This window comes from Alosa alosa, chromosome 17 (genome assembly GCF_017589495.1).
Source record: "Alosa alosa isolate M-15738 ecotype Scorff River chromosome 17, AALO_Geno_1.1, whole genome shotgun sequence".
NCBI lineage: Eukaryota > Metazoa > Chordata > Actinopteri > Clupeiformes > Clupeidae > Alosa > Alosa alosa.
In genome coordinates this window covers 4679924-4704684 of record NC_063205.1, presented here as the reverse complement: position 1 = coordinate 4704684, position 24761 = coordinate 4679924, and the positions used below count along the sequence as shown (strand labels likewise).

The window sequence follows — 24761 nt, the reverse complement described above, 5'->3', positions numbered from 1 at the left end:
CGGGGACACGGGAGCGGGACACGGGAGCGGGAGCGGGACACGGGGAGCGGGGAGCGGGGAGCGGGACACGGGGGCGGGAACGGCCCTTTGGAGATAGAGGGAGGAAGGAGGAGGAAGGGTTCCCCACACCAGCTCCTGAATGGAATACGAGACGCCTTCTCAAATGAATCTAGAGAGGTTCTCTCTGACGTCTGAGAGCAGAACGTGTGTGACTGTGTGTGTGGGGAGGGGATATGAGAGAGAGAGAGAGAGAGAGAGAGAGAGAGAGAGAAGAGAGAGAGAGAGAGAGAGAGAGAGAGAGAGAGAAGGAAAGTACAACTGCAGTTGTATTTCCACTCTCATCTAATTGTTCTCTGAATCTCTCTCTCCTGCGGAAAACTGGAAGCCAGTGCTGGCTTTGTCCTTGGGATTGTGCAGCACGGCCCGTATTGGGTCCCCCCTGTGCGCCAGGACCACATACATCATTATCCCACCCTTCACACATCTGGTCCAATGGACCTTTTTTTTGACCGACGAAAGTGCACATCCTTTGTTATCATGCAGAGCAATCTCTGTAAGAGGGTGTTATGGTGTATTGCTTGGCAGAAATAATAAAAGAGCTGTAGTGACAAGCATATGAAAGAAAAATAAATCCATGAAAAAAAGCAAGGTAAATGAATACAAATGATGTCTCTTTCAGCAAGGAAGAGGCATAAATCACTTGGGGATTAATATTGGTTGCAGATGCAGGTTTCTTTCATTAGGTTATAGAGCTTCAAAGTGGAGCCATTATGATAACAAACTCACTGCGCTGTGCTGGGAGGTAATAGTGTGTTCACTCAGTGTCGGCTGTCAACCCGTTGCCGTGGTGTGAGATAAGAATGTGCAGGAGGTGCAACCAGGAGGACAGTCTGCCCAGCCACTAACGGTCAGGATGGTGAGGAGAAGGGGGAGAGGTGGGGGGTGGATGCGCAGTGACCTATTAGTGGCCCATCCTCGCCTCTCCTAAACTTTCGGTCACGGGTTCACGTCCTCTGTGGGTTTGCTTGCGTGAGCCACTTAACCTGGAAATATCAAACTGTGATCCAGACATCAAAGTGGGTCGCTGTGTAAATTGGACTTGCGGTGCACTTAGTCACCCTGGAGAACGTCTTCAGAGTTCAGCAAATAAAAATAGATGACAATGAGTAGAGTGACGGGCACTGTGATGGAGGATCTATGGTCTTTTGGGGCCCCACCATCGATATCAAGGCAGCACTGCCTGGAAGGCGCTAGTGTTAGTCAAGGGTTATGTTTATGGTTAGGGTTATGATTAAGGTTAGGGTTAGGTGCCTTGAAGTCGTCGGTGGCATCGCTGCGATGGTGGTCGATGAGGCCCAAAAGACCATCAAGTGTGATGGAGGGGAATATTTCCTGTGTAAGATTTTTTTCTCCTCCTCTGTAAATATGCTTTTTTTTAACAGACAGAAAAATGTCGCATCTGCCAGAAATTGTGACTCACGCTTTTGCTGCAATGCAATGTCACATCGGAGCAAACTGCACAGAATCACTGAGCGCTGCGTAATTAGCCCTGGTTCAATAGCTTTGTCTCTCCCCCTCCCAAAAAATGCCCTACCTAAAAATAAACATAGCAGTAAAATGCCAGAGCACCAGAGACATGGCACGTTTGAAACAGCGTTGCTTGTGACACACGGCAGTGCCGAGGTCCAGCTGTGAGGGGGCCATGAACAGCCCCAGTCATCTGGAAGAATTATGCCCCTCATTAATATTAATGATCTCATGTGCATGGTGTACAGAGCCTATTGATGAACAGCATGTTTGTGGAAAGCCAAGGTAATGTGTTGGTGCATTAGAAGGGAAGGTCGTTTGTGTCTCCTATAGATTTTTTTTCTGTCTTTTATGTTCTGCTGCAACATTTGAATGTACTTTGCTCATAAATGTATGTCAGTTTGTGATATAGTATCATTTCTGAGAGGGCTGCTTTGGTCGATTTCTTTCCCATGTAGGATTTCACAGCTCACACAAATGCAGCCAGCAGGTTAGCATGCACTAAAAGGATTTGTTAGAGATGCCACAGTCAGGCCTGCAGGTCTGAAAACAATAGGATGTAAACATCCGGCATTTGTGATGGGTGAAGGCTCATCCATCTCGGATGAACTGCTATGTCATCACAGCTTTTGAATGGATAATGCATCCACAGAGCGAGATGGGGGAGGGAGAGGGGGGGCGCAAAGCCTGCTGAGCAAAGGAAAGCTAATACCTGTGGGAAGCTAGTCGCCTCACAAAGCAGAACAAACTCGCTATGAGAGGGAACATGGGGCCTGAGGGAGCTTTTCCACCAGGGACTTACTGTTAGCATAATTCCAGTCACATATTTGTGGTAGGGCTTTTTTTAATCCAGGCTAATGAATGAATAGAAATTGCTTTCTTGTGCCAGTGTTGCATATCCCTGGCACATTCACCAGCTCCTGCTATAGCCTACTCTCAGATATACTGTCAGAGGAAGTGTGGATCTGTTGCTAGGGCAACGACATGAGGAGCTTTGCTGATTGGGTGAGACAGGGCTCAAGCCTGGCGTTGTTGAGATTTTAGAAAAGCTATGTCCTGATTCCTCCCTCCCTAAATTAGTGTCGTCCATCACTCTTGGCAGGGGCTTTTAGAATGGGGAAAACTCTTGACAGTAAGCAGGTCTGATTGGTCCTTCTCCCTCCCAGAACAGACATGATCTCCATTTTCATGCCGGTTGCAAATGGACAAATAACTACAGACCTACTGGAAACCATTCCATGATAATGCTTCATTGGCTGCACCAAAAAAAATTATTTGGGGGTGAAAGTAGTTTCCAAAGCCTTGTGTGTGTTTTTTTCTTCCTTTTTAAAACTTAGGGCAGTCGTCTGGTGTGTCTCTGTTGACTCTGACTTCTGTGGGTTTAAAACTGCATGAAGGTAATGCTTAGAAGAGAGATCTGTTCGCTTGTGAGAAAGCACAAGAAAAACGAGAGGAGTAAAGACACAGAGAAAGAAAAAGAGGTAAAACAGGAGACGAGAAACGAAAAAAAAACAGACAAAGAGGGAAAACGATGGAAAGTAAAAATAAACAGGCAGGTATTTGGCTCGGTGAGCGGCGCTTGCCGAGTCGTTGAGTTGCCTTTGAATTTGTCCAGGGACAATGTGGCGGGAGGAATAATACACCTGCCAGTCCCAGTCAGCGGCGGGCCTCTGACAAGAACATTCTGCTCTCCACTTAAACACAACGTGCCATCAGAGCAGAACAGCAGCAGCAGCAGCAGCAGCAGCACTCCCCTCTCCCTCTGTGGATTCTAAAAGCCACCGCTTGAGACTGGGAAAGTTAATTCGAGTTTGCAGACAAAAGAATGAGAAAGTGAGAGAGAGTGTGAGGGAGAGAGAGAGAGAGAGAGAGAGAGAGAGAGAGAGAGAGAGAGTCTAGTATCACCTCCTTCTATAGCCTTCATGCGTCTCTGTAGGGTAGCGATTGATTGGTTCATTCGGTTTACAAAAGTGGATGGCCGAAAAACTTGTATCCTTAGACTCAAATGACAAATGAGCTATTGATTAGTTGTGCACCATTCACTGCAACTCTGCCCTCACAGTGCATGATGGACCTCATTATGGTATATCCCAGAGCATGATGGACCTCATTATGGTATATCCCAGAGGTGTTCAGCTGTGATAGGCCACCAATAGTGAAACCGTATGGCCTACACTATGTACATGTACAGAGTCCATGATGTATTATTGGCACTTCTGAAGTTCATGCTAGTGCATGGAGAAAGGCAGATAACATTCAACTGGAACCCAAACTGGAGCCTGTCAACCTGTCACCTCACAGGTCATATTTATTGTCTGGTCTTTGTAACTGATAGGTTGTGGTTAATCTCCCCCATAGTGATTATTTTCTGCTTACTGAGATCGGTCTGAGAAAAAAAAAAAAAAACACAGTCCCTACATACCTCAAAGCATCAGCGTGGATCGATATGAATCGGAGGCGGTCAAGAGATCAAGCTGACAAATGGTTTGGTTGCTGCCAGACTTGAGACACTTAGCATGAGCAAACCTTGGGGCATTGTTGCACTAACCTTTGCTATTGATTCAAGCTGATTCCCTTAAATGTCAAGTTAGAACTCTAAGGCACTTGGGCATCCAGTGCACATTAGTGGGGTTGCTGAACACCATAGTGCTAAGAGTTCTTAAGCACCAAAGATAATTGCGAAATGTCATTATTGTTTGGTGGGCATATCCAATTACTGTGATTAGCATTTTATGGTGGCCTGTGATGATGTCTCATCACAGATATATTAATCAAGCCATTGTTGTGTGTCAGACTGCTCCTGGGCCTCAGTAAAGCAGAGAAGCCTATAGAAGGAGGTTGTCATGGAAATCCAGGGCTTTACAAAGCACGAGTTGCAAAGTTTGGAAAGTATCTAGCAGGAAAGACATAAGCCAAATTATGGAAGAAGCAGGTCTAAAACTGTAATAAATAATGAAATGCACAGAGGCTGCGCTGAAAGCAGAAGGCATTGGAGCTGCTGCAGCAACAGCAGGTTTTGAGGGGAAGATCAGACAACATCAGCGGCAGGAGCACAAAAGCTTAGCAAAGCATTACTCTAAATACATAAATAATGCTCCCCCACTGCAGGCAGCGGCCCCTCTCATTTATTGTCTCAATAAAGCCTGTCTGCTGGTCTCTGCGTCGGTCATCCGTCAGAGCCCGCCTTAACTGGGTCAAGACCACTGGGGCTCAGGAGACCGGCAGCGGCCCTCTCTATCTTCTGGACCGCTCCACAGCTGGGACCTGGATATTGCTCACGCTTAATGGAGACCTTAACAATTCATCGCCCTAGCTCAAGTCATTTAACCATTTACCTTTAAAATGCGCAGTGCGGCCAGGCAATCCCAGGAATCTCAGCGCTAAGTGCTACAATGGATTATTGCAGGCAAGAAGAAGCTGTAGCAAAAGCAGAAGGGAAAATATTGAAAGGAAATAAGAAATAATATTGTGCTACTAAGAAATTGTTGAATCAATAGATTGTACTTTTATGAAATATTAATCTGTTATGGGCATGCAAATATGTTTTGCTTTATAACTTCTTTATTATTTCTTTCATTCTTTTATAATATCTGTCTCTACTGCAGTGGTAAGTCTCGTGAGTGATCACAATCGCATGGAGGCCAACTGTAATTTTTCTCTCGCACCAATCCTAAATGTTACTTGAAATATTGTTTGAGATCTTATTTTCCACAAATAGGACTTTTCTTCTCTCCAGTAAGCCAGAACTCCTGAGGCTTAGCGAAGTATTGTGTGAGCAACAGAGGATCTACCCCTAAGGAGATCGTTTGCTCATTTCTTTGATCTAGTTTCTATATTTGGTTAGTAAAATCTAATGACTGCCTTCCCTGCCTTTTTATTACACTACAAGATGAGTTTCTGATGTAGTAACATTTTTGCAATCTATGAAGGAAAAAGTCTGCATTGTATAATGAATTAGAGAAGTGGTAGAGGTCAATGGAGATAAATTGGCTTCTCGGGTTTGAAAGATGTCAGATGGGTGTGCTATATCCTAGGGGACCAAGTGTGTGGCAGAGCAGTGTGTTTTCCTCATTAACACGAAAACCATGCCAGCAATGCCACACATCTGTCGGCTAGATTATGAAGTGTGGAGTATGCATACTGTGCACACCTCTCATTAAGGTCAGTGTCACTTTCACAGGTTTCAGTCCTCAAAGTGAACTGAGTAGACCAGGTATTCTGTATTTTTTGGTGCGTCTGATCCTGGGACTGTGCGGTGAGAGATTTTTTTTTTTTCCTCCTTTTTTCCGGATGCGGCTGCTGACACAGGTACAGTAGCTGGGGGCTCTGTCGTCCGGTACAGATGCACTGGGCCTCTCTGACAGACTGCGTTTATGAGACACTCTCCGTCGAGGAGGCTCCTGTTCTGGTTGACATTTCCTCCGCTGGCTTACAGCGTCTCCAGGCTGTGGGGGGAAATGTCAGAGCACATCTGTGAGTCGGCGATATCACTCAGGATTCCATCTCTGCACCGCGGGCCCTTGTGTGCCTGATGGCCCGAGGAATCGCTAACAGGGAAATGGGCACAGCGATCAGTGGCAGTCCAAATGCCCTGCTAATTAGTCACCCAATTGGCATTTACAAAATTGTTGTAAATACATTAAAAAGCTAAAAATTGTCATTAATTAAGATGACATCTGTTACAAATGGACCCTGTCATTTCCCAGTTTGAAAGCTTTGTCTAAGTCATTTGAGGGAAAAGTAGTAGAGACAAGGCAAAAGTACTGGAGCTATTTCTATCAAATAGACCATTGCACCAATTTCCTAAGACTTACTAAGCTCAGATGAAGTTGCAGAGCATTAGTGTGTCATTTCTGAATGTGCAGAGCCAGAAATTACACGAGTGCAAAAACCATTTGTGACACAATCCAGCTTCTGCAGAACCTCAGGCTTTTAAGCGGCTGACAGGTTTCAGACCAGACATTCATCAAAGCCACCAAACGGGCGGAATAATCTCATGAAAATCACGCAGTGGACTGTAAGGAGCAGGGAATGCTGGTGGCTAATTACACAGACGGATTTTTATTTTTGTTCGCATCGCACATTCAAGATTCGACACCCTGAACCTGCCAAGTGTCTTGCCTCAGTCGCAGGCCGATCGCACAGGAGCACACTTAATTAGGCTGGATGCTGTATGTGCTTTAAAGAAACATGAAAGGGTATTTTAGCGATGAAAGCAAATTACTTTGCCTTTATGGCCTTCTTTTGGATCCTTTGAAGCTCTTTTGTTTGACCATATCGCTTTAAAAGGCTCCCGACGAGCTCTCCTGGAGAGCATTTTTTGGGGTGGGGGGGTGCATGTCCCACCCGACAACGCGGGGGCGTTCTCCTGCTGCAGGGGCCGCGTAACCCGGGAGAGAATGGCAGCCGACAATGGGCCGCCGTGTTCTCAAATGCCTGTGTGGAATTAAGACACACCAAATTTGCTTAAAAGGGTCTTTGAGCTGTCATTACTGCGCGGGGGCTCTGCCGTGAATGTTAATGCCGCCGAGCTGTGGGTGGGCACGAGGCCAGAGGGTCCCAGGAGAGGGACTCCAGCCACCAGGCCTGGGCTGGCTGCGTGGTCTGCTAAACCACCGCATGGTCACTGATGCCAGGACCGCTGCGATGATACCGCATGATAGCACGATAGCCTGGAATTACCTTTGCCACAGTGATGCTGAGTCTTTATCTCTCCACAGGCCTGATGGCTTGATTCAAGGTCCGAGAGAAGGCATTAGTTCCTCCTGCCACCGTGAGTGAGCTGTCATATTAAAAGCACTTAAAGCTGCTGCGGCATGTTTTTGTACTCGCAGGGTTTGATTACTGCAGCAGTGCAGAGAGCATTAAGAGAGTGGAACCTGTGAGGGGTCTGAGATTAAAATCTAAAGAACTAAACAAAATGCTTGTTCAAACAGCGACAGCACAATAGGCGTACTATAGCCCGGTATCAGCAATGCTGAGGCCCAGTAGTGAGTGCTGATGGTGGCTGTTCTAGCTCAGATTTATTTGATATAATCATCAGATCACATCTTAGCCTCAACAAAGGAGCTGCGGCTCTTGCCTCCTACTAGGCCCTGCTCGACGCCAGCATTAGGCAGGATTTATTACCCGGGGTCCCTGGCTGTTGACATGAGTGTGATATACCATTTCACTGAGATAGTGTCCCACTGAGGGTGTAATGATGTTATTCCCCCTCTTATCACTGCAAGATGAACTGTGCACTGATGCCTTCCCAGAGGCAGATTAGATTCAGGTTGTTTTTATTTCATAACACGTGCAGCCCCTCCATTTTGGCGTGTTGGGCATTGCCACAGTGAAGAAATTAGCTGGAAGTCCTGCCCAAAAGTCTAAATTAACTGGAAGAACTTGTATGTCATTGATATACGGCATCAGATAAGATGTCTGAAATGTGGGTTTTAAATTCACTCCTGTCCTCGGAGAGCAATGCAGGTCCCCTCATCCTGTTTTATGGTCAATTGGATTAATAATTGGGGCTAACAGGCTATCACAATCAAATTGCCAGACACAAAACAGTCCAGGAGGACGTATTACCTTATTAAATAGATCTCACACTGCGGCTTTATCATCTATCGTCTCTGGCAAGCTGTTATTCAGCTAAGGATATTAGAGAGCTTCTGTGAACTAGAGGAACACCTGTGATGAAAATGTCAAGGACGATATCAATAGTTACGTTTTGCAACAGAGGTCCAAGCTAGCTTGTTTCCTCATTCTCCTGAATGATCTTGCTTTGTCTGTCTTGTCTCTCCATCCACACACAGACTGCCATATCTGGATAGGCCTTGCTCTCTCTCTCTCTCTCTCTCTCTCTCTCTCTCTCTCTCTCTCTCTCTCTCTCTCTCTGTCTCTCTCTCTGGGCTGAGCTCAATTACTTTTTCTCCTGACACATATCCATCATGAACTGGGCCTCGGCTTTATGTATTGAATTGATTTATCTGTCGGCTGCTTGTGAGCCTGTGAATGTAGAGCATGCTCAGGCCGGGATAATTGAGTGCTCTTGTGTGGTCATTGTGTGAACAGCAGCACCGAGCATAACACCAATGGGCCTCAAGCCGCTCCGCTGCCTTGATTACTGGTCCTTTAAATTCCTCCATTAGATTCGCAATTAGGAGTGATTGTGCCTTTCTTGTCTCCTTGAAGCGTTTGAATTTTCACACACTTGCAACTTGCCAAATGTAAATCCAGCCCGGTGTCCTAATTAGCTTAGTGTCTGATTGCACAGCCATGCCGCCCACAGAAGACAACAAAACTGAAATCTGAATGACATCAAGAGGCATATTTTTACAAACAGCGTTAAAGAAGAAGAACTGGGGGTAAAAATCTGCAATTAACCTCTGTGAGACATGACTCTACATGTTTGGGTGGGTTTCTATGTATCGCTTAGATCCATTCAGTAATTATTCCATTGAAGTGGCTTGAATAACTTTCCCCAGACCATGGTAAATTATGGTGATGAGTAAGATGATTAGATACATCTTAAGATGTGAAATTATCAGCTATGAAAACACGCTTAGTGTCCCAATAAAACCATAATTATCCAGTTATGTATATACAATTATAAATGGAATCCAATTAGAAATAGTTATATTAGCATGGAAATTATTAGAAGATAGTTAAGATAAGTGTTTTTTTTTTTCATGAAGGGGCATTCATGTTTCATGTTTATGGCCGCCAAGACAGTCAAATATAACATAAGGCAAAAATAGTACACAATTACTGTATTCATTAGTTATGTAGCTGTATTTATCCATATAAAATGTGTGTATGTTGTATAAAGTTTAAGCTAATGAAGTAAAATACAAGACAAATAACCGAGAAACTCATAGACACTCCTCCCGCTCCCTCTCTCTCTTTCTCTCTCTTTCTCTCTCTCTCTCACTCCTTCCCTCTGACATTCTCCAAGGGCCAGTTTTGGTGTCATGATATGCAAATGCAGGTGTGTTAAAATGACCTACTTTTATAAATAGACATTTGTGTATGATCAGCCCTACCTCAAACAGTCTCCAAATAGACTTGATTAGGGAGAGACTGTAGCACTATATTTTGATCCGTACAAAGATACTATACATAGCGTATAGAGCAAGGTCCATAAAGACCAGTTTAAGTGGTTTTCCTATAGTAAAAAGTTGACTGGTTTGCAGAGAACAGGGTTCTAGACCACCGAACACCTTTGGGATGAACAAGAGCAGATATTGAGATCCAAGTATTCTTGTCCAACATCAGTGACTGACTTCATCAATTCTGCATGAATGCTCAAAAAGTCTTGTGGAAAGCCTTCCCAGATGAGTGGAAGCAGTTGTGGTTGCAAAGGGGGGACCAATTCCATATAATGCATATGGTTTTAGAATGGGATGTTGAAGTTGCTGTGGGTGTATAGGTGTCCCAACACTTTTGTCTATATAGTGTGTTTCATGTTGTCATTTTTGTCCAGTTGTAGTGATACAAAAACAAATGCTGTGTGATTCTCCAACATTGCATTTATAGCTCATGTCCTGCTTTACTTTGCACCTTAATCAACTGCAAATATCTGGGGCATATAGAAATAAACTCTGAGTCAGTCCCTCCTCACTTCAATAAGTAGAGATCCAGCTTCATAAGTGCCATGCAGCTATAGATGTGTTCGTGCTATTTTGACATTATGACAGTCAGGGGGCACTGGGAGTGCTTACAATAACATTTATAATTAACTATACCACAGTGTTGAACATTCAAGTCTTTTTGATGTGATTCCAAGGCATGTCATCAAATCAATCCCATTGTGTATGTCAATGAAAAACATAGTAATAGATGAAATTCAGGCGCATGCATTTATTATGAAGCAGCCATGTTTCTTTGCTCATATCTGAGGGACTCTGCCCTGCACGCTCTCTATTGTGTGATGCCCTCCCCCTTCCACACACACACACAAGTGAGCTGCTGGGCAAGGTCATGCTTTACGCTGGCAAAATGCCCTGTTAGTGCCCGCACCACAGGTGTGGGCTCCTCCACGCTGCTCCAGAGCCACGAAAAGCTGAACCACATGAGTCAAGTCAACCACCTGTCAATTAAGCCTGCTTATATTGGCTATGTGGCTTGTTTGTTTTAATGCACCGTATCGTATCCCGTGTAATTAATTGGTTCTTCCCTTCCCTCCCATAGCCCGTATTGTCAGGACCAAACAATGGTGTGAGATGATTCCCTGTCTGGAGGACGAAGGCTGCGACCTGCTAGTAAATAAATCAGGCTGGACTTGTACACAACCAGGCGGCAGAGTCAAAACCACCACGGTGAGTCTTGCTGACACCCTCATTAGACAGTGCACAATGGCACCTCCACCTAACAGTCCGACTAGGACTTCCAGAGTATCCTTTGCATTTCTCAGCACTTAGAGGAAGTCATTAGCATGCCCTAGCCTACCCCAAGATCCCCCAGAAGAACAGAAAGCCTCACACACACACACACAAAAAGAAGAAAACCATTCCCTCCTCATCTCCATTTTTTTGAATAACACTGCAAGAGTTGTTTATCTTTTTATCACTGGCAATTAGGTTGAATTAAGCAGGTCCTTAACGCTAATGATTGGAGCAGATGGGTGATCACGGCAGGTATGTCTGTGGAGCCGCTCTCTGTCCCAGCGCACGTACAGCAACCCACAGGCCCAGTGCTGGCAGCCACACAGCCATCAGTAATTACAGCACATTCATTAAGAGTCATTCGTCATGCGATGTTCTCATTCGTCTACAAATGTCACCCTGTGAACTCCAACAAACTTATCTGTTATTTTTGAAAATAATCAAAAGTGTCAAAAAAAACATCAAGAAAAAGTCCACATTGCATTTATAATTCCATAATTTATAATTCTTCAAACAACAGACATTTCAGCCATAAGATACCACTGATTCCCCCAGACACATTAATCATTTGCTATAAATAATTAAATGGTAGATACAAGCCTACTGTACATTGGGCCATTATAGTCATTTGCCTTCTGTAACTTGTTTGTCATGACCAGTCAAAAATGGAAAAGATGATATTGATGCAATTGCTTTTAGTGTTATGATCACTGCAGTGGGAAATATTGTAAATGAATCACACAATCGTTAATCTGTGTTTTTAGATGTCTCAGAAATGCACCTAGTGTACATCACATCTTTATTAAATTGAGAATGATTTGTATCAGTGTGTTGAGATCCATATCTCAAATCGTGGAGGCTAAATACATTAATCTGTTATTTATGACACATTTGAGGTAGAAAAAGAGGAGCTGCAATTTCATTGCGGCTGAAGCTGACCTGATGTTTATCAGCCTGCTTGACGTTGCCCGTGAGCTGACAAGTATTCATACTTGTTCCATATTTCAGCTGTGTGGTCAGTGGCCCAGTCAGATGGCTTAGGAACTGTCAGCCCGGAGACTGATGTATGATCCATCATACCAGGGAAGGATTGCCTTAGAAAAGTCTAGAGCACATCGCCCAGACTTTCTCTTCTCTCTCTCTCTCTCCTCAGCTCAGTCTCTGTCTCTCCCTCCATTTCTCTTCTCCATTTCTCTTCTCTCTCTCTCTCCCTCAGCTCAGTCTCTGTCTCTCCCTCCATTTCTCTTCTCTCTCTCTCTCTCCTCAGCTCAGTCTCTGTCTCTCCCTCCATTTCTCTTCTCTCTCTCTCTCTCTCTCTCCTCAGCTCAGTCTCTGTCTCTCCCTCCATTTCTCTTCTCTCTCTCTCTCCTCAGCTCAGTCTCTGTCTCTCCCTCCATTTCTCTTCTCTCTCTCTCTCTCTCCTCAGCTCAGTCTCTGTCTCTCCCTCCATTTCTCTTCTCCATTTCTCTTCTCTCTCTCTCTCCTCAGCTCAGTCTCTGTCTCTCCCTCCATTTCTCTTCTCTCTCTCTCTCTCCTCAGCTCAGTCTCTGTCTCTCCCTCCATTTTCTCCGTCTCTTCTTTTTCCTTTTTCTTCTGTGTTTCTTTCGTGTCGTGTGTCTGTGTGATGTCTGGTCCTGACATTCTGCCGGACAATCGGACAGGATTTCAGCATGTGGAGTCCTACTTGTCTGTTAAAGCGTTGTGTGGTGTGCTGCCCTGGCTCTCCCCTCCCCTCCCCTCCCCAGCACAAATAAACCCCAGCTCATTTGTATTCATGCTGGATGCACAGAAGTGCTGGGCCGTTAGTGAAGAAGGATGTTCTGCACGCAAACGTGTATGAATCAAGAGCACTGTCAATGACTGGCTTGGCTGTATATGAGAGTGTGTCATTCACAGAGCTCCCATCCATCACTGTCTGACCTTACTTGCAGTACACGCGCGCGCTGCCAAATATTAGCCTTATTCTAAAGCAGGAGTCAAACAGTGGAGAGACACACCTGAGAATGGAGAAGAATTGAACTGGATTTGTGCTGCATGCGTTTTGCTGAACGTCACAATATATCACATTTTTATACAATCAGAGACTGTGCAGAAACTCTAAATTACTTTTGCGTTTCTTCTTCAAAGCTTTTTTTTGAAAGCTTATTGCTTTCTCTGCATGACATTATTATTAAACAACCATTCCCCAGGTACATTGTTTTTACAGTGCATATTTGCAGTGCATATTTGCATTCTTAACCATTATCTCTGATATTTCACTTTGCTTGTTACCCATTTTTAAACCCCCTGCTGTAACAAATGTGTCTGTGTTATAGTAGCCACCTGTATTTTACTGGAGGAAAAGGAGGAAGGAGGACAAGCTATTTATCTCTGTGAGAGCAGCCTGTGCAGGAATGAATGTTGATGGAACACTCTAATCTCAGAGTTATCTGAAGAAATCAGTCTGTTTAATAGGCAGAGCCACGCAAAACACCTTGACACAGAACAGGGAGGAGCTCCTCTCAACATTAGCATGAATGCCATTTAGTAGTCATATGTAAAACATTTAACCTTTTTGGAAAATACAGCTTGGCAGTGCTAGCCAGATACATTTACACCACACCACAAAGTGGTCCGAAGCGTCTCTGTTTTCCTGAGTAGTACACATAATCCGTAGAAAATATGATTTCACATGATCACTATCTATCTTAGACATTGCTCGTCTTGAGAGATTTCAAGGCTAGTAGAGAGGTTTCTCATCCTTCCCAAAGAATGCCTTCTTTTCAGGACTTAAATAATTGCAACCCTTAGCACCTCTTGTAAGCATTCTTTGTGTATTGGCTGTCATCTCAAAGCAACACTGCTCACAGCATCTAAGTCTAGAGCCATTTTTAACAGCATCTCTCAGAGCTGACGTGTCTCCTGTCAGCCCTTGGCATGTAAAGTAAAGCTGGCACAGGTATTCTGAGCTCTTCTCCACAAGCTCTCAGAGTCTGGAGAGTGTCTGGAGTATCTGCCATCGCTGTATACAGCCCTGTTCTAGCTAATGCAGTGATTACAACTAATGCAAGTAGACACTTAATCAGCCATTCTATTACCTCCACAATGATTGGGATATTTAACTAGTGAAAGGAGACCTGAGCTGGTGGTGTGCACTGATCAAAATGAGCCTGATTACTGTAATCAGGGCTATTTCACAGCAGACATGCAAGGGGAGTCTGTTCATCAGCGCCGCTTCCACACTTCAAAGTCTCAAGTGAGACTGTTTTTTAAAAGCCCATCTAATTTACACCACCAAAACACAGCGTCTAGCATTTTCACTAGAGATAGCAACAGATTGTCAGATTCACAGATTCTCTTGTGTGATTCTGAGATCACCAATCAATAAGTGTGACACATTTGGATATGTTTGTTTTTCTTTGGTCGTGTTTATGTATCTATGTGCAAATGTGAAAGTGAGTAAGAGAGTGCTTGTCCAACAGTCCATAAAAGGGCTATTTCGATTGGGGTCGCGTAAATGCCCACTCCGATTGCGAGGGAAGCCGCAGATGATGGGCAACCCGGCAGTGTTGGTACCGGTATACAGCCTCGGTAATTGATCCCACTGGGCCTGCTTGGCACTGTAGGACCCATCCAGTGGAGGGTTTTAAACAGAATCACCACAGAGAGGACAGCTGCTTCTCCATGCAAACAGACTCAGCCGCTGCAAACCATTAGCTTGCACTGCCAATTCTCATCTGGACAAGCCAAGTCAGCAGTCATTTCCTGCTCCTCCATTTTGAGCACCTTCAAGAGTGCAGCAATAATCACACAAAGAGCATTTTACCCGATTTGAAAAGTGGATGTATAATTAAATTTATGACCATCGTTGACCATATGTAAATTTGTGTTTTAAAATTTGCATCCTTCAATGACCAAATAGCTATTGTCATTTGACAAAGGAAGCCATTACTTAAATGTTTTGTTGTTGCCAAGCAAGGCTTTATTGGATTTGGCTTTGAGTTGTTCCATCTTTCATAAAACGGAGACAGAAAGAGACCCTCCTAAAGAAGACGTACCATATCAATGTTTAAAATCCTTTATCTCCGTCATAATATTTCACTGGTACACCCTTCACCTGTTACTGGTACATGGTCCTGCTCAGTAAGTGGCCAGGCTCCATGCTCCTTTACAGCCAGGGTCAGTGTTGATTCATTTCACAGTTCAACCATGACCATAAACCTGCCAATTGCCCCCCACCCCTGTGATTTCAGGCTCTATGACGTGATGGGAGTCCCACTCAAATCTCACCTCCTCTCTCAAAATATGGCGGATCACATGGCTGAACCTGACAGACAGCCATTCTCAGCCACTGCTCAACAACTGACTTTTACAAAAGCAACAAACTGCAAACCATGATGGGCCTTAACAACTACATAAGGTACACACACCGCTCATCAGGTCCAAAAATAGCAAGTAATTCATTAAATCATTATTGTACTGTTGTATGCCCATAGCATGCGTTATTCCCATGACTAAATGAATTGTAATTTTAAACTGAATTGTATTATTGGACCCATGACTAAATGAATTGTAATTTAAAATTAAATTGAATGGTCATTTCTCTGACATTTCCACATTAATACATCCTTAATACATCCTGTTTAACAGTATAGTATCCCACCAAATCACTCACATTATAGTGAGTGCTGGTCAAAAGCACTCCATTAAATGGTTCCCATTAGCATTTATGAACTGCTCATGATTATTATACACTACACATCTTGTGTGCATATGTGAGTAGTTCCAGTCCTGCATTTGTAAATCCTTTCCATCCGTTGCGCTGACATTTTCGGATGCAGAGTCATGCGAGTTGACTGCGTGTAAATGTCAGCTCAGGGCCAAATGCCCAGAGGCCGTTGTGTACCATCCAGAACACCCAGGTGCACCCCTCCATATGTGCTGTAAATAACAGTCTCCGTTTTGGCTCCAGTTTAAGTGTCAGGATTCTCAGCTCCCTGTCTGCAATAGTGCCGTAATCTCACCTTGCAAACAGAGAAGAGACAGAGAGAGAGAGAGAGAGAGCAGCGAAGGAAACAGAAACAGGGGGAACAAGAGAGAAAGCGTGAAGGAGAGAACAGAAACAGGGGGAACAAGAGAGAAAGCGTGAATGAGAGAGGGGAGAGACATGTTTTAGTAAGTTGTGTTTTTGGGTTCAAGGAAAATTCCTCTGAAAAAGTCAATAAATGTTGATCCAGGGTTCTGTGACGAGACAGTTTTAATAATTTGGAACTAAAATAAATATGAACCTCATTAAATTTTTCAACATGGCAGACTGTCACTGCTGTCTCTCTGTAGTTGTACAGGTAGATCCCTCAGTAAGTGTCAGAAATGTGCCTGATCAGGGCCACGACCGGTTCTTCCATTTAATCCCAGCTGTTTCTCACAATGATTTTTGTTTGCTTGTGTAAACATTTCACCCATGCATGGTTCGGTGGCTTCAGTCGCCCGTCTTTCATTAGTGGAGAGATTAGTGGGAGTGGCGCTCCTCGGGGCTAAAGCGTGCACATTACTGCACTAAAGACAGAGGATGCACCAGCGGCACTTTCTGCCTTGGGTCTGCTTTAATTCATTTGCGTCCACGCTCGCTCCCTGGAGATCAAATCAAGACACCTTACTAAGCATTGTCATTTTTTCATTAGTTTGTGTGAAATTGCATAAGAGGTAATTACATGTGCATCGCTAGAGGGCAGTGTGGCTCCCACAGACGATGCTAATAGCGGCCCCTGTTCTGACAGAGACACAGCATTTGTGGTGGTCTTAATTACCTGAGGGCCACCGTAGTGTATTAGAAATGACATGCCCCTGTCTTTAGCCTCTATACTCTTGGGTCATTTCACTACTCATCCACTGGCACCGACATTATCCTATTAAATTGAGGTTCATTTAGATCTTGATTGCTCTGTCCCTGTTGTTTTATCTGAAGACATGCCTGTGTTTAATCTAACACCTGCTTCTTTCATGGCAATTTGCTCTCAGTGCAGTTGTCAAGAGTTCATTTTTATAAATTAAGCAGCATGCAAGCTTGGAAGGCTCAATGCCTTTATCTAGTTGGCTGGGAACCATACATTTACCAGATGGTGTGGAGGTTTCCAAATATTTCTCCAAGCTGGCAAGGTCCCCTCTCCTCAGAGTTATATTGCTATTACTCTGATAACCTTTTAGATGCCAAAGTGTTTGAACTCTTAAGCATATTTACCATCAAAAGTAATTGTCATGTTAAAATGTAAGTCCCACCAAACAGTGTGCATACAAAACAGTTGCCACAGAATTTGAACAGTGAACATTGCTGTGGGTTTTCCTCTGTGGGACTAAACTTGTGTTGTGGTTGCCCTGCAGGTCTCTTAACAGCGGCAGTGCCCGAGGCTCCTGAAGTTGGGGAAGCTCAGACTGGACTCTGTCACGCTGCTTCCCCTGTCCACACACACCGACCCCGCTGTAGATAATCTGCTGTCATCAGCTTAACACGCTTGTCCGTCTTCCTGTTTGTCTGTATGCTTTGTAAATGGGCCACACCCCCTAGTGCCACGGAGGACTCCAGTCTCATGTAAAGCACTCGGGGTGGTCGGTCTGCTGGACTACGATGCATAGTGATCAGAACCGATCCGATAACGGCAAGTCCCCCATGAACTGAATCTGCTGGACTATGAATAATCTGAGACGCTGAACTCTCTCCAGAAGACAACAGCTCTCAGTCTGGAGTGGACCTGTGCTTATGAACCAACTAAAGACTGTGGACCTGGCTAACTGCTTGTGCTGTGACTGGCCTTCTGCTGGAGTACACCTTTGGCACTCTTGACTTTTTTTATTGACCAAAGAGGGAATCAAGTGTTCTGGACAAGAGGGGCCAAATAGAGAGTGAAATATCCAATGGCAACCTTTCCCCAACAAATGTCTGCCCTCACGTAACAGTAAATCCAGAGGGCGGCTGACCTGTGCTATATGATTTCACAGGACAAGTGAACACAATCAAAGGAGTACCTTTAATACTTTGTTGACATTTTTCTTGGACTTAACCCAACACTGTATTTTGAAGCTGGAGTTGTAGAGACAGTATACATATATATGTATATGTGTATAAAAATCAGACTTGCATTTTTCGGTAGCAACATCCAGAACAATTTGCAATAAGCATGGTTGGTTACTGTAAAAGAGAAAAACCACTGATCATCCGACAAAAACAGAATATTCAATAGTCATTTCTGATTGCCAGATGATTGCCAGAAAAAAGGTCATTAAATGTATTTTGAAAGACCGAAAGTTATATATTTAACAGTTTTATATGTTGTACCTTTGTAGAGAACCTTATTTAACATGAATAATGTGGTCAAATGCCAGTCATAGAACGTCAGTGAGCTTTGCTCCATAATGCTGGTCTGTTCTGCTCTTTCTTTTCCCCACACCGGTAGCAGTTCTCTTTTTATACCCATTGCAGAACTCAGCCATCTGTCCATATACATCAAAAAGAGGGAAAAGGACAAAATGTGAAAAATGAGTGATCATGGTGAACTGAACTTTATACCCCACTTTAGTATCTGGAGTAATGGAAATCGCTATTTGCTATTGTATTGTAAAGGTGTGGACATTTGACTCATTTCTTTATGGATTTTACCTAATTTATTTTTGTGCTTGTGATTGTTGCACAGTGCCGACCTCTAAGTGATGACACTTGAAGGAAGAATTAAGAAAGTCTTAGAATCATTTACATGAGATACTTTTTTATTATGAGATATTTTAAGAATAAATCGATTGCGTGAAAGAAATATCACTTGCTAAAATAGAATTTCAATATACATGGGTCACTAGATTGATCTTAATTTGCATATAGTTTTATTTGTTGGAAATTATATTCTTTTATTTTGTGAAATGCTATATTGAAAAGAACTGCTGCTTTATATAGAAGCAATCACTATGCATTTGACGAAGTTCTGCGAATGATTGTCATCCAAATGTAGACACAAGCTATAAACATCACATTTATAAATGCATAATACACACATAAATTAATGACTGATTGGTTCAAATTGAATGTTTAATGGGAACAGTCATGCTGGGATTTGATTACAATAATCATGAATATGGAATGGATTGATGCTGCAAGATAAAGGCTCTCATTGAGAATGGCAATTAGGACAGAGAAAATGGCAGTTATTGGACATAATAGAACCTCATACATTGTCTTTCTCTGATGGGAGGCGTATCAATCAAAAGCAGAACACACAGGCAACTTGCGCATTAAGCACAAACCTTTAGTAAGTTTCACTGGTATTTTTGCAAGAATGGAGGACACGCAAAAGACAAGCAACTCACTGGCTGGTATCCCCTCATATTCAGAGCGCATAGAGTACTATTCACGCTATCTGCCCATGTAGCGCCTTACAATATGTACCAGACTTGGCGTCAGTGGCCACACAAAACAGAGGGACACAAGACAAGCCCGGAGGCCAGGCAGAAAGCCACAAGATGACCAGTCCCTCCAGCAGCCCAAATAGATTTGAACTCGAGGCCCAGACGGAACAGATGCCTCTGCTTGTGATTAAACTCTCGCCCTCTGTCATTAACCTCATCCTCTCCCTATCTCCCTTGTCCATGCAGTTCCCACTAACACTTGGCTGAAGCACCTCTGAGAGTGCAACTGTTTCTTGCCAACACCAGCTGGAAATTAATAAAGTTGTGTTGACTGTGGAAATTCTTGAGATGCAAATAAGGTCCTCAAGGAGTGTAGGCTCTCTGTGTAGCCTGAATGTCAAGAGAGTTGGAATATTTAATTATGCCTGATTGAATTCCAATAATCTGCCCCATATCCTTGAGGTTTGTGTGTTAGAAGTCATGCCTTTACACATATAATTTGATTAGGCGAGTACAATGCCGAGTTTTCCTAAAGCTATGGTACAGTCAAGCACAAAGAGACCACCAAAAAAGTAGTCCTACCCTACGCACCGTGGGGAGTCAAAGTGGGTCATATGTTAATGGAAGAGTGCACAGGAGTGTGTATTTCAGTGTGTGTGTGCACATGTGTGTTTGTGTGTGTGTGTGTGTGTGTGAGAGAGCGTGTTTGAGCCTAGGCAGATATCAGGAAAAAATCATTTTCACTCTTCCATATCTCTGTAATGATATGATGTGTAGTGTTGTGTAGTAGTACAGCTGATGATTTGCGTGTCATGGTGGTGCTCTTATCGCTCCCTGCCCACCTGAGCCTAACTGGGCGGTGCCGGGAGCCGCGGAATCCTCCGGCTGTCATTGAGGTGACCTACAGAGGGCCGCGAGGAGGCGGCCGGCCAGCCAGTGCTTTACAGTCGGCCATAAACTGGCCGGGAGACTCCTCGCTTTACAGCGCTGATAAATCTCCACAATTTCAATACTGCTGCAAAGGCAAAAAATATTATTTACTTTGATGGATAACATTTACCTGCTAATTCAAATTTCATATTGTAAGTCTTTGTTTACAATATAAATCTAATTAAGTGTGCTCGCCGTGATGCGAAGGGGAGATCAATACGCAATATGGCTCTCCCTGCTGCATCCCTCAGTAGATGTCTGAGGTTGCCAATATTTTCAACCCATAAAACTGTTTGGGCTCTTTTCAGCAAGTCCAATAATCTGTCAAGGTTAGAGGAGAGTGAAGCAAAACATTACCATTGTGCCTGTCATACCAACCACGTAGTGGGAGACCGCTCCCCTAAACCAAGATGACATCATTTGGCGCGGGGCGTTTCCTCACACACCTGTAGGCCACACTGCATGCACTGTCCTGCTGAAGGTTGTTAAGCTAAGACAATGGCGTATGTTCTCATGGCTGAATCTATTATTTGGATGCAATACAAGCACATAGATGTCCTCTCCCACTGGCCACAAACTGTTTTCTCCCGAAGAGTACAAAGATAGAAAGGAACCCTTCCTGGATGGTATAAAACGCCTGCTTGGCCACATATATACATGCTCTGGCATACTTCACAGTGTTCTGTTCCACAGTCTGTCTGTACTGCTCAGTCAGTGCACTGGTAGTCTGCTGGCTCGCCGCTCACGGTCCGTTCAGTTGGAGAAGGGCCCCAGTCAGCTGGGCTTTCAGGCTCCATTTAGCTCCACTAACAGCCTGCATTTATTACTGTCTGTGATCAGCCCCACACTGCCCGGCAACACACCAGCACCTGGGAGAGAGGGGCGCAGGCACTGTGACTGTTACAACACCGGCCGCCCACCGGAGCCACACACACACACGCGCGCGGCCATTCATAGTCAATCACTGGAGCAAATGGACAAGCCTGAAGAACGTGATGAGAGGAGAAGGGCCGACAGGCAAACATGTAACCTGCTGACAAGGAATCGTCAGGCTTGTAAAATCGCCCACATAAAACTCGTGCGTTTGCTCAGAGTCACGGAACCGAGCTGAACATACTTAAACCACTCGCCTACAAGGCATTTAATGTGGCCTGTGGCCCTGCTTAAAAACTCTGGGATAACGATCCCCCATTGAGTCCATTTTCCTGACTCCGTTGGCTGTGCCCGAGCACTGTGTGAAGGAGAGGGCTGACGCAGAGCCAGTGCAGAGACAGGGGAGCCTGAAGGAAGCCGAGCAGATTGCTTCTACGTGCTGTTGCCAGGGGCTGCTGTTTGGTACAGAAGCGACCCGGCAACACAATGCTTTTAAGCCCTGATGATCCCCCGCTCTCTTTCTCTCCCTCCCAGGCAGTCAGGCAGGGCCATGCGCGGCTACGCTGGCGCTCCTAATCAAGGCCTGATGCGTCAGGTTTAGCCGGGCCTAATCCACAGGAAGCCCAGCAGCTGTGGGCCCGGCCACCTCATCTGACCACTAAATGAGAAAAATGACCACCCAGTGCCAGCTCTTTTAAAAACTCATTTACATCCTGTCAGCTCCCATTATACGGCGGGACGATGAGAGTGGACAGATTCGGGCCCGAGTGCACCCCGGCACCAGCCAAGCGTGCCGATTCTGACCCGGCTCACCGGGCAAGCGGCCCCCTGATTTTCCCATGTCAAACCTCTTCTCTCCCCCCACCCCAACCCTGCCCAGCCCACCCCCACCACCCTAACTGTAGGTGATAATCAGAGTGCCTGAAATCCCACTTTTACAGTTTCATACAATTATGGGCTCCTAAGAGCATCAGTGGAGGATTAGAGGTGCTAACTGCTGAGCCTTGAATAAATTATCCGCAGGGTTTTTGCATAAGCGAGAGGGGGGGCTGGAGAGAGATAGGTAGAGTGGGGAAAAGGAAAGAGCAGAGGATGTCGAACGAGAGGGTCTGTGTGTGTGTGTGTGTGTGTGTGTGTGTGTGTGTGTGTGTGTGTGTGTGTGTGTGTGTGGAAGGGGGGTGATAGAAAGCATAGCCCAGTGGAATTTGACTCTAGCATGCTGGAGCTGCTGATTATTTTCCCGACTGGCAAAACAGCAGCGTTTTCTTCCGCCCGTCTCTACTTACAAATCCAAATCCAATACTGCTGCAATTGCCAAATCTACTGTATGTGTGGGCAGCTCATTTCAGATATCATTTTTAAAACTAAAGACTCATTTTATTTTAAAGCTGTAGTTTAAAATTAAGCAGCCAATTAAATACTAAATTGGAAAATTAACTGGAACAATATTAAATAGAACAGAATGGATGTGTATGATTTTGAATATCATTTTTAAATGGGAAGTCAAAAAAGACAATTGGCCAGGCCAAGTTTAAACTTAACTGTACTGTAAGTGCCATTGCTGTATTATGTCCAAATTGCAACAATATAAAGTAAGGTGGTCTGCAATACAAATAAGGAGCAATTAGGAGACACGCAGATGGATTACAATTATTCCATCTAATTGTCATGGCTATGGATTGTCATGCTAAATTACCATGCCTCTTCTGTGGGACAAAAGTGATTGGAAGCAGCTCTAATGACAGACTTAAATGAAGCCCTTTTTCTTGGTGTAAACTACTATAATTTCTCTGGTAATTAAGCTTGAACAAACATAGACGAGACTGGCAGAAATACATACATTAACTGCCTGGTTGGGTCCTACCTTGAGGACAAAACATCAAATAAAACCTTTTTTCTATTAGTTCCTTCTTGATATTGTTATTGAACCATTTCTCTCCATTAGACGCCCAGACTGTATTTTGGGCTAGGGTGTGATAGAATGCCTCTGCCTGTATGGGGTTTCTCCCTAATCCCCCTCAGGCTAGGCCAAACTTTCCTTCGCATCAAGGGTGACACCCGCGCGGAGGCGGCACAAACATTGTCTAATGAATTTTTAACGACCAGTGTCATGAGGAGGGGCTGGCGGCGCGAGCGGCGCCGATGCATTACAGTGATTTGTGGACTCACCTCCGAGCGCGGGGCCCCTGTCTGCCGTCGGCGGGTGTTAAGTGTGCTCGGCGGGAGACCCTCTCCGTACTGCATTGGGGACCAAATGATGTTTGAAATGTTTTAATCAAATGCTGTCTGTTCATTAGTCTAACAATGTGACTTCGGAGTGCACTCACAGCGGTCTGGCAACTTATTGTCCCTGAGGGAACGCTAATGAAGAAGCCCCCCCCCCCCCAGTCATTAAGGGGGTGCAGAGAAAGCTGTGGCACTCTATACATTTAAATGGACTGATAAGGGATGTTACCAGGTGTTGTGGATTGACTCCTCATGAGGTGGTCCCACTGTTTGAATCTCTCCGACATTAACAAAGTAACAATTATTGGAGAGATGGAAATGAGTGATGAACATCCCTCGCATCATCCGGAATCCACCACACAAATTTGAAAGTCAAATTACAGAGGATGAAATTGATTGGCGTTGAGACAGAGGCCTCATGAATAAACATTGATATGATACAAGATCTTTTTCTCAGAAACCAAGTTAGTATAAGTCGATACCATGTTTTACATTGACACTGAGGTTCTGAGTTTACTGTAGGTAGCGCAGGGAAAGTTCTGATCTTTGAAATGGGCCCAAAATGAAGACTGTAAATCTGCTTTATGTTATTATTTCAGTGCAGCAGACACATTGATCTGTGGATTAAGGCAAAGACGACATTGTAGAGCCATGATGGAGAGCCCTAGTGTCTCTCCTGAAATGTATTTCCAATATAATCGGGGGCCTGAATAGAATTTAATGTGTCCTGGGCCAGAATGAAAGGTGGCTTGTGTGCAATGTGTCTACAGAAACTCTACGCATAACTCAACAGATTTGGCCATTCAGACGTCCTGGGTTTTAAATACATTCAACCTAAAAAGCACAGTTCAAGGGCTTCCTCACAAATGATCTTATACACACATTACATTCTCTGTCCTCACTGTCACTGGTCACTGTAGGGTCTGTATAGTGTATGTAAGGGTCTGTATAGTGTACTTAAACCGGTCTATGACCTCTTATATCATTTTAGGTATTTTATTTTGGAGCCATACTACGCATATTTCGCATGAAATGGTTTGTGTCCTTATGCACAAGGCAAGGGTATCATTTGTGCATATGTCTCTTAATGCTGAGGGGCTTGGGGAAGGCCTCAGTAATTGTGTTATAAGCAGTTGGCCATTGCGAGCATTTATAAGTTGCTTTGGGTAAAAGTGCTAGATGCATGTTACCTTGACCTATCCATGGTTTTTGTTCACTCTCTTTCTTTTCCAGTGAAGTCCAGCTCATCCTCCCTCAATCACCACAGCAGATTCACTTTATGGTTAACTTCAGTCAGTTGGTAATGAATAGGTCAAGGGGTCAAAATAAATGTCTTTCTCATTGAATGATTTGGTTGCTTCTCGGACATTCTCATTCAGAGAACATACATTTTCACTGGAGAGAGAAAGAATTTTATTTTTATTATATTTAAATTATTATATTTTTATTATATTAAAAGTATTTCAA

General features: G+C 44.2%; 1 protein-coding gene across 3 annotated transcripts in view; it reads left to right on the top strand.

Moving 5' to 3' along the window:
* tafa5a (TAFA chemokine like family member 5a) overlaps positions 1-18679 on the top strand; it is a 66733-nt gene extending 48054 nt beyond the window's left edge. For 2 of the 3 annotated variants that reach the window (XR_007196298.1, XR_007196299.1), the window contains exons 3-5: positions 10705-10832; positions 15131-15297; positions 17256-18679. Coding sequence is in view for 1 of the 3 variants with exons in the window: in XM_048267725.1 (XP_048123682.1) it covers positions 10705-10832; positions 17256-17264 (137 nt within the window). In the remaining 2 variants the exon portion in view is untranslated. The remainder of the gene's footprint in view (positions 1-10704; positions 10833-15130; positions 15298-17255) is intronic. The other variant, XM_048267725.1, reaches the window with a different exon arrangement.
* Positions 18680-24761: the final 6082 nt, after the last annotated feature.